Consider the following 18,463-nt stretch of genomic DNA (forward strand, 5'->3'; position numbering starts at 1 on the left):
CAGACATGAACAGATGTCTTTAGGGGGAAGATATTTACATTTTAAACAACATTTAAAGCTCTTTAAAATAAAACCAACACAATTTGAAGCAACTGGAGTGTTTTTTTTTAAACAGAAATAATTTGAAATTTTCTATGACAGTGGGAAGTATTGGGGATCGAAGTCATTTTATACAGCTGTGAATGGGGCTCTGTGTAATATCGGAAGTGTCACACCCACCTGCTAAGGAAACAGCCTCATTTTTCAACTCGCTCTCCAACTACTGCACACTGACACAGAAAGGCGCTGTCAGTAGAATCTGAATTCATGTCAAGATGTACGCACCAGGGCGCTTCTATCTGCTCATCTACATGATACTGACAGGTAAGTTTAAAATAATTCATTGGTGTTTTTTTTTTTTATGTTATTCACCTAAAACTGAAAACTATGGGGTGAATTATGGTTTTGATCAGAAAGTGTGAAAAATCATCTAAATGGTTAAATATGAAGCAACTAAAATGATCAATATGTAGTTTTTATTTTAAAGTTACAGCTATCCTTTTTACTCAAATTGTGACAAATTATGAACTTTGTTTTTTTCTGTTTATGTGGAAAGGAAACAGTGTAGACTTGAGAAGATTTAAAACAGGAACTCTTCACCACAAACGGGTGCATTCCTTTCTTGTGTCAGCATAATATGGTCTTTGTTTTACCAAGCTGATTATCTGCTCCTTTAGAACAAACTGAGTAGCGCCAACAGCTAAAAGCACAAAAAGCTTAATATTGTGAGAAAATTATTTGTAAAAAATTATTTCAATGTTTTTTTTTCTGCGATGAAAAGTGTTTTTTTTGGGAGGGCTCAGCTTTCGCAAAGCGATGTGCAAAATTGATACTGAATTATATTTATACGTCGGCCAGCCACTGAAGGCATTGTGAACAAAGCGGTGACCATGAGGAGTTATTTTTATTTTGTCGGAGGTTTTCAACTATAGGACGGTGTTCATACTTTCTGCAAACTGATTCTACACTGTTTCTCTAAAATGTTTAATGACAGAAAAATGTTTTTGTGAATAACTGATCAGACAGTGCACAATACTAACAACAAAGGCGGAGATCTGGAAAGTGTTTATTTATTGTGGTAAACATTAATTACAAAAATCATTTGTCATTTTAAAGCTTTAAAAGTGCACATACGTATGTAGCTTTTCTTAACACCTTTGCTTAATGTGAACAGTGCGACAGTTAATCTAATGAAGGCAGTTCCTTTTTAACAAAAAAACTTTTCAGTGTAAGAAATAATTTTAATGAAAAGGATCTTTAAAAAAGTATCCGTCCCCTCCTGATTTACTCATAAAGCAGAGGTTGCACAGCTTTGCATCAGTAGTTTTCACAATCTGTTCAACAGTGAGAATGACTCATTGCTGAATTTACACAACAGACTGTGGGTAAAACTTTACTGGCTGCTAAAGTTTCCCTTTTGCTAAGCTAACTTTTATTCATATCTTAAATATCTTGATATTTAAGGTTTAAATAAACCTTAAATATTTAACTATGGTGATAATGCAGAAATAATGATCATGACATTGAATTTTGCTTTAATAAATTAAGGAGAATGTTTAATTTAGGCTTAGATTTTGTATTTTTGGGTTCTTCTATTGATATTTAAGCTCACTTAATTATTGCATTTATGAAATGGTGTGTGGGGGATGAAAATAAGTAGCTTTATTTATCTTGAATGGTGTAAACATTTGTGAGACCATCCTTCATTACCATTTTAATGAAGTATATCTATGGAAAAAATGTGATAAAACTCATGTGCAGGTGTTTTTTTTTTAAAATATGTTTTATGTCTCTGATGTTATGTTGGTTGAGTAAAATAAGTAAATATTTATTTTTAGCAAGTTAGGCAATAGTTTAAGAACATGCGTTGGAAACTGGAGACGACGTCCTCCCTTGATTATGCCTCTCTAAACCCAAGTGCAGCACATCTGCACCATGAGGTAAAAGAGGGTGGTGTGAGAACCGAGAGCAACGACTCTCGCAGCTTTTTTTCTCTTTTGCCCACAGCGTTAACTTCTCTATCGAATGACAGTAAGCAAGTTGGTCTCAGCTCACTTCTGTTTCTGTTTAAATGATTTCAGGTCTCAGTAATTAACATAGCCTCAATACAAACAGCCATTTTCAAATTATAAATTGATTTATTATGTAGACAAACTACTCCTATATGAAGATGTGATAGGAATCTTTTGGTAATTTATAATTTAACTGTGATCAGACACACTTTCTGAGAAGCTGAATTCAGCCAAGAAATCTCTTCAATAGATCCTGTTTGACAGCATGGAGTAGGCTAAAATATTTTAAAAAGCAGAACACATTTATCCCATCTACAAAAATCCAAAACCAAATGAAAACAAAGTGGTTGGCATCTGTTCGTCTGGGAAGGGTTAATCTATTTGGCCTGCTATCGAACCTCAGTGAGAACCATTATTTATGAATGGAACAAACAAGAAACGCTGGAGAACCTCAACCGTGGTGGTGGGCCAACCAAAACAATAATGAAGCGACAACTCAGTGATATGGTCACTACTCATCATTCAAATATAAATATATTCACCAAAACCACTGTTCACCAAAAAGATCACAAAGACATGCTTCACATATTTCACATATTTCAGAATCCCCTTGATGAGGAAAACTTAGGGAAAACATCCCAACTTCCAAAGGTGGAAGTTTTTGGAAGATATAAATCCCATTGCATCTGGTATACAGCTGAAAAAATAAATACATTACAAGAAAAGAACATCATCAAGTCAAACGTGGTGCAAATGTGATAGCCTGGGGCTGCTTTGCTGCTTGAAAATCTGCACGACACGCCCTAAATGGACCTGAGAGTTCTGCACCCTACTGAAGGGAAATACATGGAGATCAATTTATGACCTTAATTTCAAATGAGTCATGCAGCAGAAGAATGACCCAAAGTGGTTCAGGATTCATTATCCTGCATGATTTAGGAGGTTTCTGCTGCCACACACCAGACTGGTGACTGAAATAAATGGGAGATTGATAGGCTTCTACAGCACTTGATGGCATGCAGAGGAAATATGGAGCAGAGAGATGCCTAAAAGTTAAGGGCAGTGGACCTTGAGAACCATTATTCTGAAGCACACCAGCTGCAGAACAAAAAACTATTTTGAGTTTTAGTAAAAGTCCTAACTCTGACAAAAGGCAGATGGGCTGTAATGTTTCCCATGTGATGATGTTTCCTATCAGTTCTGACCTTTGCCTTTTATAAATTTTACTAATTACTAACTTTTTTGTGCTTTCATGGCTTTAAGGGAAGTTTTCTATCTTAGCTTCTGCTTTTGACAATTGAAAACTGGAGATAAGACCTCCAGAAAGTCATTTTATAATTCTGGTATTAAAGTAGTGAATGTTCTGTGTGGATTTTTACACATTTATTTTAAACTTGTTCAAGTCATGCAATACACCTACTCTGTTTTATAATTATCTTAGTTTGTGCTGCTGCTTATATCTCTGATCTAAACAGGATTTCCTGGCAATCTAACGAAAAAAAGTCCTAGACAAATCAGAAGGCTTACGTTTAAAACTATAAATTTTACAGTTCACTCCCCATTGCAACGTTCAGATTATCTAATTGCTTTTTTATGACAGCTTGCATTTATTAAATTTCTTTTGAAAAGATAATAAAGGTGGTTGATCAGATTATTTATGAAGACAACTTAGACATCCAGAAAAGGAATTAGCACTTGTTCTACTACTTTTGTGAGCTTGTAAAATGTATCTTTCCTACTTTTCAGCTGCAGCCATCCCAATTACTTCAGCTTTCAACATTGATACAACAAACTCTACCGTTCTTCCTGGCAAGAAGGAAGATTTCTTTGGATACAAGGTGCTTCAGTACGAGTCACCCAAGAACAAAGGGTGAGTTTGCAGCTCCAGTTCTCTGGTTGTGAGAAAATTCAGAGTAACGTTAAGAGCAATCAGTAGACAGGAGATAACTATCTTTCAAACAATTTCCTGGAAGAAGCTTTCATTATATGAACAACACTTTGGTAATTAGCAAAAACTTTTCTGTTTGCTGAGAATCATGTTTTTGCTGATATCTCACTGATATTTCTATGGTTCACAGGGTAATCGTTACTGCACCGCTGCGGCTAAATGGGTCAGGGGGCATCTCCAAGCTCGACCAAAATGGCACTGAATTGTGGTTCAATGGTATGAGCGCTTTCACATTTAAACACTACTGCATTATAAAGGAGAAGAAAAATGGCTTCCAGCAGTACTGATGTTTGAAATATAACTCAGAATATTGGAAAAAAAGTTGGAATGAATACTGATTGCAATGTAAATATGATTCAATCATTTAAAACTCGTACTTTTCGAGAATTTTAAATTATGCATGACTTCTTATTTCCCTGAAATATAAATGATGTGATCTACTACGCCACTTCCCAAAACGGAAAAGACAAAAGAAAAGGGTAGTCAGTCCTCAGAAATCAGACAAAATCATATTAGGTCTCAACTGTATCGAGGAAGCAGACATCAAACAACCAAGTGGAGTAAAGAGAATAATTTTTCTAAAAGCAGAGATCTCAGTGAATAACACGGGTAACTCCAAACAAGAAACAACAACGCACATGGCATCACAAAGAGCTGGAACGAAGCAGGAGGTAGAGAGCAGGGGAGATAAAGTGATCTTCATCGTGATCTGAACTCCTTCTTCCTCATTTGCTGTGTCACCATTAAGACTTGTGACTTCTTTCAGTCAAAGCTTTCTTGTTGTCCAGTCAGGTCAGATTTGAACAAATGAACAATAACAAGTTGTCTTGTCCATATTCTCCTTTACCTGAGCAGTGGAGCTCAGTAGCTCCTCCAGGGTTATTATTGGTTGCTACTCTGATTAATGCTCATTTTGTATTAATCGGGTTAAGTACACAGTGATGTCTTGCTAGGCCTGCAGTATTGCCATGTTTTCATTCTCAGATGATGGCTTGAACAGAGCTCTGCGAGATGTTCCTAGTTTGTTTCATAATCTGATCCATTTCAAATTTCTCTGCATCTTCCTCTCTGATCTGTCTACAGATACTCTGATACTACTGACGCTCCTTGGTCTTTATGATGCTGTTTGCTCACTAATATTCAGTCGTATTTACGTTGAGACTACACAACAATTTTAATAATATCAAACTTTTTCTGAGGGCACCTTTCTAAGACTCAAAGCCACCTTACAGAGAAGAATAAATAAAAAGTAAAACATTTATTTAAATCAGTAAACAAGTTTTGATAACAGTTAAAATCTCTGGACTATTTATTAGTTATTTGACTAGCAAAGGTGGTCGGTTGCGCTGGGTTTCATGTTGGTGATTGAATTTGTAGCTGTAGCAGGATAAAATGTGAAAAGGTTCCAAACCAAATCTGTAGGCAATGATGCATTTTCTATTTATAGCTTAAGTACAGCTAGTTTGGTTTCATATGTACAATAGAGCATTAGGGCTAAGAGAATATTTTTAAAATTATGAGAATAAAGTAGTTAAAAAAACCAAACATTTTAATGGAGTTTTGCCTCTGCATTAAAATGAGAACTAGTGAGTGTCTTGCTAAATTATACTTTGGTATCGGTTGTAACAGTAAGGAAATACTTAATCTTTTAACAAATCAACAGATTATTTTCAATAGCAGAACTTTGACACGATAGTGCAAGAAACTGTGTCTATTTCAAAGACAGACTTTCTTTTCTCCTAGTCTGACTCTGGCACTCTGCCATACAGTACATCTAGCCTGTGATGAAATTAAAGTAAAAATAAATGCAAGAATCTAGATAATATTTATTTACTTTGATCGTCAAACCTCGTTGTAAAAACTAATCAGTTTGTCGCTATAAAGTATAACTGGAACAAAATGTTTTACAGGTTCTTCACATCCGTATTCAGCCAAGCATCTTGGCTTGTCAATAGCCACGGATACAAAATCCGGGTTTATTGTAAGAAACCACACACTGTCTGGGATATTTTAGAGCAAAACTAATGTCGAAACAGTGTTCAGACCCATTTCTCTAACATGTTTTGCTCTGCTTTAGGCCTGCAGTCCAAGCCTTGCTCATCCATGCGATGAGAATGTCTACCTGAACAGTTTGTGTTACAACATCACAGATGATTTTGAGCTGATCTCTTCTTTCAAGCCTTTGTTCCAAAGTAAGGCTGTGCCGTTTTTAGTATTTATATGCTGATTTATATGGTGTTCTAATGTTCTGTACTTTCCTACAGAATGCATAGAAAAGGTTGTAAACCTTGTGTTTCTGTTTGATGGATCCGAGAGCATGACTGAAGGAGAATTTAATAAAAATAAAAAATTCATAATAGACATAATGAACCAACTTAAAAACACATCTTTCAAGGTCAGTGCACTCTTTCAGCATTTAGTTAAAGTATTAGTGAGTCAGGGTATAATCTGGTATAATCTTAATGTTAAATCAAATCAATGTTGTATATTTTTCTTTAGTTTGCAGCAGTTCAGTTCTCAACATCGTGCAGGACAGTGTTCAACTTTAATGATTACGCTGATGGTACTGCTCAAGACAAACTTACCAAAGAACAGCATATGAAGGGTCTAACCAACACACACAAGGCCCTTAACTTTACACTGTAAGTAAGCGTGCCCAAAGTCCATACAGTATACACATTAGTTCCCACAGATTAAGCAGAGTTGTCTTCAGCAACCCTAAACGTCAGCATTTCTTCAGGCACAATCTCTTGGAAAATGAATCAGCAGGAGCCTCAAAAAATGCAAATAAAGCTGTGGTGATAATCACAGATGGAGATCCAAGTGATCTGGATAAAAGTTTCCAGAGTGTTGCAACCTATAATCGCAAAGAGATCACTCGAGTTGTTATTGGGGTAAGTTTGAACATATTTTTCTGTATTACTAGACTCAAAGATGTGGTTGACTTATTTGATTTTTTTTTCTGTTAAATTTCTTGTGAAACTGAGTAACATTAATTGCTCATCACACTATACACAGTGATATACAGTAGTTTTTCCAGAACACTGCTTTTAAATTCTCCAACAAATTTTTTTTAGCATTTATGTCTTTGCCTTTCTTGCTTATTGTTATATCACCTAACGTTTGTCTACTTCAACTATGCTTTACAAGTCTATGCAATCTGGTGGTTAAGGCATAATTCCTCAACCCCAGCCCAACATTATTATGAAAAATGAAAAAGAACATAACTTTTAACATTTGCTTTAAATAGTTAAGAGTGTAGTCAGAACATTTCACCCCAACCACCTGGGCTGAAATAAAAAAAAAAGTTTATTGAACAAGTGTATGTCCTTGTTAGAAACACTTGTTCAATAAATCCCATCACTGCAATTAGCACACTGACGGGATTTGCCTTGCAGCAAAAAAGCTGGAAGACCAGATACTGATGAAATGTATGCAAACTTCTAAATGTGAAGAAAGTTACAAAACAAATCTGCACAAAATGTTTTGAATAAGTTTTATAACATTTAGCAAACAGAAATAATTTAGGTGATTCTGACTGACCTAAAATGAGACAAGTTTGGCCTAATTGAACTTCAGGCAATGAGAAAAAAATGTGTCTTTCTACTCGCTGTATGTGTGGTATCAATTGCATATAGCACAGATTCACATCAAAAGTGCTTTCAAGGTATTGCATGATTGGTTCATAAGCTGTATTTTCTATCTCCGCAAAGCTGTTGCAGAATACTAATCACTGGTAAACTAGACCATTAATACGGACCAATTAAAAACCACTTGTCTCCTCAGAAGAGAGTTTGCTTCCTTGCTTCAAATACCAAACTGTAAATAAAATGGCAATTTCAATTGTGTAAGATCTGAAATCATGTACTGTTTTTTTTCATTTCAGGTTAAGATTAAAGATGATCAATTCAGCAAATTAAAAACAATTGCATCAGAACCAAAAGACAATAATGTGTTCAAAATTGAAAACTATGATGGACTTACTGGAATACTGGGAAGTTTGCAAAAACAGATCTTCGCTATAGAAGGTGATTTGTTTTCCCTGTTTTATTTTGCAGTGTTGATTAATGAGATGCTAATGATTTTTCCCTGTCCATGTGGTAGTGACACTTTTTCCTCTTCCGTAATTTTTAGGATCTAATAGGACTCGATCTGATAAACTGAATACTCAAATGGCTCAAAGTGGATTCAGTGTTGTCTCACACAAGGTAAATTATGCATTGGTTTAGTTGGCATATTTAATGTTTTTGTTTTCATCTGGCTTGCAGTTTTGTCAAACATTTGTGTCCTCTTTTGTTCCTGAGAGTAGAGTCATAGATGTCTTCTTGAAATAAATAAACAAAAGGAAACTTCTAGAAGAGGTTCTGCTTAAAAACTGAATTAATAGAAATAGACCTTGATGAGTCTCCATCAAAAGATCATTTATCACAGATAAGTCAGGATGTGTGTATTCTGATCAAACTTTTGTGTTGACAGGACACCTTGGTTCTGGGCTCAGTGGGATCAAACACCTGGCGTGGGACTCTCAATGAGTATAAGACACAAAACAAGGTGATTTTAGACCCAGATATGCAAGAGGCCTCCTACATGGGTATGCTAATTATTTGCTACTTTACTCAGATGATTTATTTTAGCAGAAATATAATTGAATAATTCAATCAGTTTCAAATCAACTGTTAGTGTTATACATTGTGCAATATAAAAGAGAAATTCATGACAATTTGTTGCTACTCACATTTGTAGGATACACTCTTTCTGTTGGAGAAAGAAATGGCATTTCTTTATATTTCACTGGCGCTCCACGTTTCAACCACATGGGACAGGTTGTAGTTTTTCGACGTGATGAAGACAAGTGGCCAGTAGTCCAAAGAATAACTGTGGACCAGGTTGGGAATTGTAGTTTTTTAAAAATCTATTATATAAACAAGTAACATGAACATGGGTTGCTCATTTTTAAGCTTATGTTTGTTTATGAACATATTTTGCTTGTGACTTTTAGAAAAACTCAAGAATTTACAGACACGTTTCTATTTGCAAACAAACACAAATTATTATATTATAAATTATTATATGTGCTGAGAGTCAAAGTTTCAGTTTTGCAGTTGCAGAGAGGGACACAGAAAACCTCCTTGAATTTCCAGCTAATTTTTCAGAAAGTAAAAGATCAGGAAGCAACTATTTATCTGTACTTTCCAGATTGGCTCCTATTTTGGTGCGGAGCTGTGCTCTGTGGACATTGACACAGATGGTAACACTGATTTCCTGCTGGTTGGCGCTCCAATGTTTTTCCTTCCTGAGGAGAGAAAAGAAGGGTCGATCTACATCTACGCAATATCTGATAAGGTACATCAATTGTTAAGGCTCAGATTAAAAGTCACTTTTGCATGAATTTATTACTGACTTAAATATTGTCCTCATTGCTTGTAGATCAACTTAATGAGGGTGCTTCAAGTGAAAGCACCGTCCATGGGTAGATTTGGCACCACCATATCCAGTCTTGCAGATCTGAATGGAGATGGTCTCCGAGATGTTGCAGTGGGAGCCCCCCTGGAAGAGAAAAACGCTGGAGCGGTCTACATCTACCTTGGACAAAGAGGCACAGGGATGCGCAACATTTCCAGCCAGGTGATACAATCATATAAGATTCTGTCAAGTAAAAAAATGCATCAAAGTTCATGCATTTTCTGAAGTCGAACGAAGTCGCATTTGCTGATCAGTTTGTCTTTTTTTCTTTTAAGAGTTCAAACATGCTTAGTGTTTAATACAAGAACACACAGCTGAGAGAGAAAGATGAAGAAAATTGAAATAAAATTAAAAATATTTATCACAATGCAGTCATAAGTCCAATTGACACGGTGTCAGAATTATTTTTTTTAATGCATGGCATAAACAAAGTAAGCTTTTTTTATGGGCAACAGAAGATCATACCCTCTCTCACACCAGGCTAAAACTGTCCACTAGTCTCCAGGATCTTCACAGCTGTACAAATGTAGCACAATCACTGCGAAATTGGGACACCACATGTCCTCATGAAGGCTCTCATTATGCTACTGCTTTGCACACCCCAACAAGGTTTGTCACTGTTGCTTTCCTGCCATACCACATGGGTACTGCTACAGGTACCCATGTTTATCACAGATAAGTCAGGATGTGTGTGTTCTGATCAAACTTCTGCATGTTTCCTCACAAGCCACACAATTGCCCTACATACCATATATGAAAGATTTCTGCACAGCTGCTAGTTTCAGTCTTACTGCTGAACACAAAAACTATCAGGACCTTCTTTCAACTCTTCAGCAACTTGAGAGGAGAAGAGATTTTCTCGTCAGAGCATTTTATGCATATATCTCAACAACTGGAGTAAAAAGGAATCGTGTAGACAACATCCAAAATTAGCTTTTTACTATTACCAGTTAGCTAATCATACCAAAATCTCTGAAATTGTTTAATGTGTTACTCTGCCATTTCAGCATAATTGTGCTATCAATACACTCTACTCTTAACAACTGGGATATCATAAGGCTGCTTTCACAGCATCCAACACTGCTTCAAAATACAAGAAAAAAATCACACGGTCATCATTGATAAACCCCATAAGCCCTCAGCAAGACCCTTCAGTGACAACTCCACATTCTGTAAAATTTACAATGATTTGTTTCAATATTCGAACAAAGTGCTTGGTAGATTTTAAGGGTGAAAATGCTTACATTTGTTTTTTCAACCACCTTTAAAGACATGGTGTATACCATGCTGTATATGGATCATAGGTAGCCAAGGAGAAAGTTGTCTCAGGAAATCAGAAAATTATAGACATGTTAAAGATAATATAAGACAGTATCCATGCAGCTTGATGCTCCTGTGACAAAATAGCACTTATTATTCAGAAAGTTAAACTCACAACACTTTAGCCAGCCTCCCTGGCCGCAGGATGACAAATTGAAGACAAGGTTAACACAAATGTCAACCAAAGAATTCAGAACAACTTTAGAAGAAATTAAAGGTGAACTCCAAAGTCAAGATACATCAGTGTCACATCACACCATCTGTTGTTGTTCAAGCCAAAGTGGACTTCATGGGAGACGACCAAGGAGGAAAACAAAGCATTTAAAAGTGAAACTACCACAATGCATGTTGACAAATCACAAAGTTACTGGCACAACTGGAGCGAACCAAAACACCGTGGACAGGTGTAGAAATCTTATTAACAGTTACAGAAATAATTTAATTCCTTCAAAAGGTTGCGCAGCTAAATTTTAAGTTACAGGTACCATCACGTTTTCCCAGGACTTTTGAAGTACTTAAAAAAAAGAAACACAATTCACACAGCAATAATGTCTGATTTGCATTGGTTAATTTTCAGTATTTTTTTAATGTATTATTACTTTTCTCAGTTTCAATTTATTTCAGTGACCAGTGTGAGTTTTTCCTCCATTGACACTAACTATTTTGTCAGTGTGTATGTGTGTGTGGGCGTGGGCAGGCGTGGGCGTGTGTATGTGTGTGACAGTTTTAATAGTGACGTTTCTGCTTTTCCAGAGAATCACAGGAGCACAATTTAATCTTGGATTGAGATTTTTTGGTCAGTCCATCAATGGAGACATCGATCTCGGAAAGGATAGGTTGCCAGATATTGTGGTGGGATTCCAAGGTGCTGCTGTTGTCTTAAGGTATAACTTTGTTAGTGCACCACTGCACTCTTCAAGTTAAATGACGTTTTGAAATGCAAACTTGGGTTCATTTCTAGAAAAAAGGCTATAGATGAAGGTTTGATGCTTTTAAAGTACTTGTAGTTTTCACCAAATTAAAACATCTGATGATAAGGAAAAAGCAATCTGAAAAGTTCCTTGTTTAAAGCTGCACAGATATGTTAAAAAAAAATAACTTGGTGAGGGGAGTCGCATCAAAACTGTTCACAAATCCTTTATTTGGTCTCTTTCAGGTCCAAACCTGTGTTAGATGTCAAGGCTAAGCTGTCATTTTATCCCAACGTGATAAGCATTCAGGAAATCAACTGCTTGGATAAGACGGAGGACAAACCATTACCAATGACTAACATAACAGCTTGCTTTGAAATGGTAGAAGTAACAAACAGCACTGCAGGTGAGGATTAAAAATGGGATTTTCACCTACAGCAACTGCAAGTTTGTCATTTTAATGGCACACTGTTATCCACTTAAGGGCCAGGAATCAAGATCTCACTCATGCTCAATGTGGATCCAATGAGGCAATCAAATCGAGGTTTCTTCATTGAAAATGGAGCAAATAGCCGGAATATTATACAAACCCATGAGCTGACTGACAAGGAAACATGCTTCAACTATTTTATCTCCATGAATGTATGAATAATCATAAGATTGAAATCAATCTTACTCAAATGTTTCTGGTTTTGTCTCTTCAAGAACTGACCACACTGTTATTTCTGTTTTCCAGAAATGCATACAAGACACATTATCTCCTGTCAACATCAAGCTAAACTTTTCCCAAGATTTCAACAGCAATTCAACAGCCATTCTTAGCATAGACAGCCAAATACAGGCAATGGTTGAGGTGGGTCCAATAACCAAAGGGTTCTGCAGGAATGTAAAGATGTAAAGATGGATGTGTAAAGAAAACAATTAAGATAAATGTTTATTCTTGGAGTTTGACCAAAGTTGCATTCAGTTCTGTTCATTGGACAATATACATTTTTTTACAGGTTCCTTTCGAAAAACACTGTGAAAAAGAAATCTGCATTGCTGATCTTAAAGTGGATTTTAATTTTCAGTATGTATTTTGAACAAAAAAAACCCCCACATACGCACATGCATCTAGAAAAGCTATTGTTTAGCTTCAAACAACTCAACTGAATTTAACAAGTACTTTTCCTGTTTTAGGTCTGAGGAACTATTAGTGACAAAAGATAGCAGCATCAAAATATGGATAAAACTCGATAATATGGCTGATGACTCATACAACACCAGCCTGACGATGCTCTACCCTCAAGGCCTCTCTTTCTCAATGTTGGATCAAAAAGGGGTAATTTAAGTTACATTATTTTCTGGTTGTTTTAGTTGATTTGTTTTGTTTTTTTTTGGAGGAGTGGGGGTTTCAGGATGGAAAGATTACATAAAATCTAGAAAGAAGTTTAAAAACAGAAATTGAATCCACAAGTTTGAAATGACTGTACAAATTTTAGGGATTAATTGCTTAAATGAATGCTATGATTATGATTTCTCGTGTTTAGGATTACCATAGCAATGAGAAACTTCAGTTTGCCGGGTGACTCAGTAGGTAAAGCAGGCACACCATGTGCAGAGGTTAAAGTCCTCAGACTTTATTCATTCATTCATTATTCATTCAGACCAATTAATCATTGGTCTGATTCCCAGTCTCGGGCCATTTGCTGCATGTCTTCCTCTTCTCTTTCCACCCTCTTTCCTGTCAAATTTCAGTTCATCAATGAAAATCTTTGAAAACGATAAAGAAAGTACTATTGAAACCATACGTAAGAACCACATACAGCATCTTAGAGGTTAAGTAAAGGGCTAGAAGATGCATGCAGGAAAAAAATAATATAAGTGGCCCTCTGACACAAGCTGCCTATCAGTTAGTACCAGGAAAAGTAACTATTAGATGGATATTTAATCTTCAGAATGATCTGGTTTGTCCGCTCAGCCTGTTTGTAACTCCTGCTGAAGTTTGTAACTCCTTCAGCGTAGTAAGAGGTGTGTGAGTGGCCTCTCTCAATCATTTCCTTCTCTCACACAGTCATCCAGTTTGTGAGGATGGCCTGATGTAGGCAGATTTACTTTATTCCTTCCATTTCTTCTTGTATCCATCCTCTGATCTGTATTTGCTTGGAGTGTTCCTGTTTCTAATGGTGGCCAGAGATTCTGATTAACCAGTGATTGGACCTGCAGATACAGGTGTCTTTATATTGGTGAGACACACTCACATGATCTCCATTCCACTCATTTTGAGACTACTGGCACCACTTTGCTGTACCTCTGTTGAATTAGGCCAGTCACTAAATAATAATGCAATCACTTATTTTATGTTGCCTAATCCATTTTCACTTTGATGTTGAAGGGTCAGTATTATGTAAATTTGACATTTTTAAACTTCAGATCATATTAAATGTTATTGTCACATGGGAAAAAATGCACCTGGAGTGCTGCTTAACTCTTTCATGCCTGTTTGAGAAATCCTTTAATCTTCTGTGCCAACCATTTAGGGGTTGGCACAGAAGATTTGTCTGACCGTTCCCCACAGCTCCCCCACAGATTATCAGCAGCAGCAGTTAGCAAACACATTGCTTATGAGAATGACGTTAACGGCTTAATGGACAAACATTGTTGTGTTAGGTGCAGAAGGTGGAGTGTCAGAAAGAACAGCAGCTTATTAAGCAGACAGAGGCACAATTTTGAGACATTAAATTGTAAAGTCTAATTTTTACAAAATCATGTTTGATATACTCAGCATTTCCATAACATCTGAATGTAACATAGTTACTTGATTGTGCTACAAAATGGCACTATGTGTCTGGAAAATACATAATACTACCCCTTTAAAGGGTTTTTTTTTCGTAATTTTTGTTAGCAAAATAAAAAATTTTGTTGGCCATGACTAATTTGTTAAAGTAATAAAAAGGGTAAAACTTCCAAGAGGATGAATACTTTTCATAGACATTGCACATGTAAAATGGCCTCAGCCCACTGGGTTTGAATGAGAAATTGTACACATTTTTTGAAGAGTACTAATTACAAATTGTAATTGTAAATGGACACTGAATACAAGCCGGGGGAAAGTCTAACGCTGCTTCATTAAAAATGTGTTAATTGACATCATGGCAGTGAATATTATTTCTAGTGAATATTATGTTCACTAGAAAGATAAAATATATTTACTTCATCCTTTTTTGGGACACACAACAAGTAGAGGAAACTACAAAACGTTTTTTGAGGACTTGAAACCGACACAGGATGTGTCTTGGCAGAGTTTTCACAACCAAATGCTTGAAAAGCATCTGCCGTGTCTTTCAGACCTGTCTCTGTCTTGTCTCACTCTTACGTGTGCTTCATTAAAGACACAGACTCTGTCAATGCACCTTTGCTTTGAAACATGGAGCTTTACAGCAGTTAAGCTTGATTTAACTTTTCTCTCCTCATCAGAACAAGAAACTAACTCAAATCTGCGCGGACCAAGAAAAACTTAATGAGACCATTTGTGGGATAAGCCTTCCTGTATATCGCAGCAAATCCTCTGTGAGTCATACAGCAGCCAAACATCCTCCTTAGCGACACAAGAGAGTTTGTGAAGAGCTCTCTGAATGACAAACTTTAACAGTCTTTTTAGCAGAACCAAATTTAAAGTAAATTTCTCTTGTCCCATAAAAGGCCGAGTTTATTGCTACTTTTCGCACCAAAGATTTTGAGTGGAATGACACATTGCCGATGACAGTCTTTGCAGAAAGGTACATTTAAAAAACCAAAAAAAAAACCGTTATTCCCAATAGAGGGAAGCTAAAAATTTTGAGAAGCAAACTTTTCTATTTTCAACACTTACAAGATTTTATCCTTTGCATTCTTAGTGAAAATTCTAACTCCAGCAAGAGTTCTTCTATGACCAAAAGTATTCCTGTAAAATATGCTGTTGAAATGGCAATAGCAGTGTGAGTAGTGTGACACACATCCGCAATATCTTCAGCTGTATTATACCAAGGTGTCCTGTGTTTTGCAATAGTTGCTTTTTGTTTTATCAGAAATGACACATCTGATGACAACCTGAAGTTCACTCCAGAAAATTATACAACACAAAAACTGTCAACTGTATACAATGTAAGTGATTTAAAATACGGTGCAATTGTATCACTTTGAAGCAAAAACATATCAGTTTATTAAAGAAAAAACATACCTGTTTATTCAGAATGATGTGGCTTCTTATTATTTACAGATACGCAACACAAATTTTAAGGATTTTCCCATCAGTGTATTCCTCTTCTTCCAAGAGAAACTGGAACACGACTTTGAAATGACAAACTATAAAGTTATTGTCAAGCCAGTAAGTTGTCCAATTGTCTCAACACTTCTCATTTAACTTTTAATGCTTCTTGTATTTGCAAGCTTTTAATATTTACATTTTTCTCATGTTTTTAAGAATAAAACTCAGTGCTCAAAGTTTTCCACCCCAAAAGCTGAGGTTAGTGTAACAGATTGGGACTTAAACTATGTCGTCATATTATGAGTAAATCACTATGTGACACAAAGTATTATTTTGTTGCAGGACTGCCCATGGAAAGAAAACTGTGTGGCCATAAAATGCGATACATTTATGTTAAAAAACTATTCAGATGTTTACATTTCCCTGTTGGGGGATGTGCATTTCCGAAATCTGAAAAACTACGAATCGGTATGTACTGTAAAGAGTTAAGAAAAATTACACCACATGTACCTGTGACATTCCCTCAACTGTCCTGTCCTGCTCTTTCTCTAAAGAATATGCCCTTTCTGAAAAAATATACTGGAGTCCACGGAGAGGTCAAATTTAACAGCTCTATAAAAGTTCGCTATGATGGTAGTAGATACATGATGAAACAAGAGGTACGTATAGGTTAAACTGCTGAGACACTTTCTCAGAGATGCAGTTTTGAAGGTAATTGTAATCTGAGTTTTCGTTTCAGAAAAACAAGAACTACGCAATAGAAAAATCAGTATGTACAACTCTCATCGATACCTATGTAGTTAATACAAATTAATGTTTTTATGTAAAGCATAACCTGTTTTTTCTCTGCTAACAGACTGAAGTTGTAGTTGAATTTAAGGTGTCTCAACATAGAAATCTGATCATTGCGACTGGTGTGATAATGGGATTTATCCTTCTGATCATACTCACGATCATCATGTGGAAGGTGAGATTTCTATGTCCAGCTTTGGAGCCTGTTGGGAATTAAGACATGGTTTTGTTTGTTTTGGTGTTTAATGGTCTAATGGTTGCATTTGTGCCTGTCCTTAGTGTGGCTGCTTTAAGAGGAAAACCATTGAGGATTTCAATGAGGAAATGGCTGCTCAGAAAATACCCTCATCTCTTAAGAAAGTTGAACAAGTGAAAGAGGAAAAAAAACCTCTTAATGCAGATAAGGACAAAGAAGACAAACCCCCAGCTAATCCTGAAGGAGTCTGTGAAAACGTGGATCTTTAGGGCTGAACCAGCTCAAACGTGGCGAAAGTTGGGACTAAAATTTAGAGATTATTTCAAATATTTACACGGTTATTTTCTTCCCTTTTTTTTCTGACATTTTCAAAAAAGTAAAACGGAAATGAAAGAAAAAGGCCAAAGTACATTGTATTGATGCCGAATTGTTGTGATAATTTGGTTCGGCTTTTTATGCAGATTCGGTTAGCTTGACCGAGTAAATTTTATGTTTGACTTGACCTCAGACCCTGAAGGGACTGCAACGCAGAGCAAAGCCTTTCTTTGAGCTGTTCTTGACATGTTCTTGCCTGAGGCAGGGAACAAGACTACTCTAGATGTATGAATGATGTAATATAAATACAAATGCCTTGCAGAAACTCTGAACCTAACGCCCTTTGCTAGGATGGTTTTTGTGGCTTATGGTTTTTGTGTCTTTTCTCTTTGTATTGGTTTGACTGGAAGGAGTTTTAGTTATAAGATTGTATTATTGAATGCTTTTGTTTGAAATTGATTTGCATTGCTTGTTTTACGTATTGTTTCATCCCATTTCTCGGATTGAGGTTTTTGTTTCATGTCAACCAACCTTTGAAGACTGATTCCAACATACATAGTTGTTCAATGCGCACCTGTGTTTGGCTTTACTGGTACATTCTAGCATCCTGCCATTGTGCGTGTGTGTGTGTGTGTGTGCGTGTTTAAATTGCTGATTGCTAAAGAAGTGAAGCATGACAGCTTTTATTTATCATCAATCATTATGTAGTGATTCAGCAATAGGTTGTTTCATACTGGAATTAAAGTATTTACATTTACCTCATTTCAAATTATGTCAGCAGTGCTTTTAGGGCAACATGTTTGTGTAGCATTTTGAAAATGTTTAAAATAAAATATTAGCCTTTTACTGAAAATAGGTTTTGCTTTTGCAGTCGTCAGTTTTAATGAAATGTTGTAAGTGCACTTAAAATCTGATACAATATTTATACATTCAAATTCAGCAACTTAGAATACTTATAAAAACCTTATTTATTTCAGCTTTATTTATAAGGTTATTTATTTTAAATTGTTCTTAAAGTTTTTTAAATTAAGGCTTTAAAGAACTGATAGGTGTTTTAAAGCCGTGATTTGTATTTACTATGGTGATTTTATTATTATTACTATTGTTATTAATATTATGATTAATACACATTTAAGATTACAATATTACATCAGACCAACAAAAAACAGTTGATGCAGAACAGATGGCTTAATGAAAATTATGTTTAACACCACCATAAAGGTTATTTTCAGCAGGTAGTAT

General features: G+C 35.9%; 1 protein-coding gene across 1 annotated transcript; it reads left to right on the top strand.

Annotated features, from left to right (window-relative positions):
- Positions 1-232: 232 nt before the first annotated feature.
- On the top strand, positions 233-18,077 carry LOC116719463 (integrin alpha-L). The gene is made up of 31 exons (XM_032561978.1): positions 233-363; positions 3,798-3,921; positions 4,130-4,215; positions 5,910-5,980; positions 6,077-6,191; positions 6,264-6,394; positions 6,499-6,641; positions 6,740-6,893; positions 7,886-8,027; positions 8,134-8,207; positions 8,476-8,590; positions 8,743-8,885; positions 9,196-9,342; positions 9,427-9,624; positions 11,536-11,666; positions 11,939-12,099; positions 12,178-12,335; positions 12,430-12,546; positions 12,695-12,762; positions 12,873-13,014; positions 15,150-15,242; positions 15,375-15,451; positions 15,569-15,649; positions 15,740-15,815; positions 15,931-16,038; positions 16,135-16,176; positions 16,261-16,386; positions 16,473-16,577; positions 16,658-16,687; positions 16,775-16,885; positions 16,990-18,077. The coding sequence occupies exons 1-31, from the start codon at positions 315-317 to the stop codon at positions 17,173-17,175; spliced, it is 3,504 nt and encodes a 1,167-aa protein (XP_032417869.1). The 5' UTR covers positions 233-314; the 3' UTR covers positions 17,176-18,077.
- Positions 18,078-18,463: the final 386 nt, after the last annotated feature.

Source organism: Xiphophorus hellerii, chromosome 5, assembly GCF_003331165.1.
Source record: "Xiphophorus hellerii strain 12219 chromosome 5, Xiphophorus_hellerii-4.1, whole genome shotgun sequence".
Classification (NCBI taxonomy): domain Eukaryota; kingdom Metazoa; phylum Chordata; class Actinopteri; order Cyprinodontiformes; family Poeciliidae; genus Xiphophorus; species Xiphophorus hellerii.

Coding starts and splice junctions, on each gene's coding strand:
- LOC116719463 (XM_032561978.1), top strand. CDS start 315: ATGTACGCACCAGGGCGCTTCTATCTGCTCATCTACATGATACTGACA. Junction 5,981..6,076: donor ATACAAAATCCGGGTTTATT/GTAAGAAACCAC, acceptor GCTCTGCTTTAG/GCCTGCAGTCCAAGCCTTGC. Junction 8,028..8,133: donor ACAGATCTTCGCTATAGAAG/GTGATTTGTTTT, acceptor CGTAATTTTTAG/GATCTAATAGGACTCGATCT.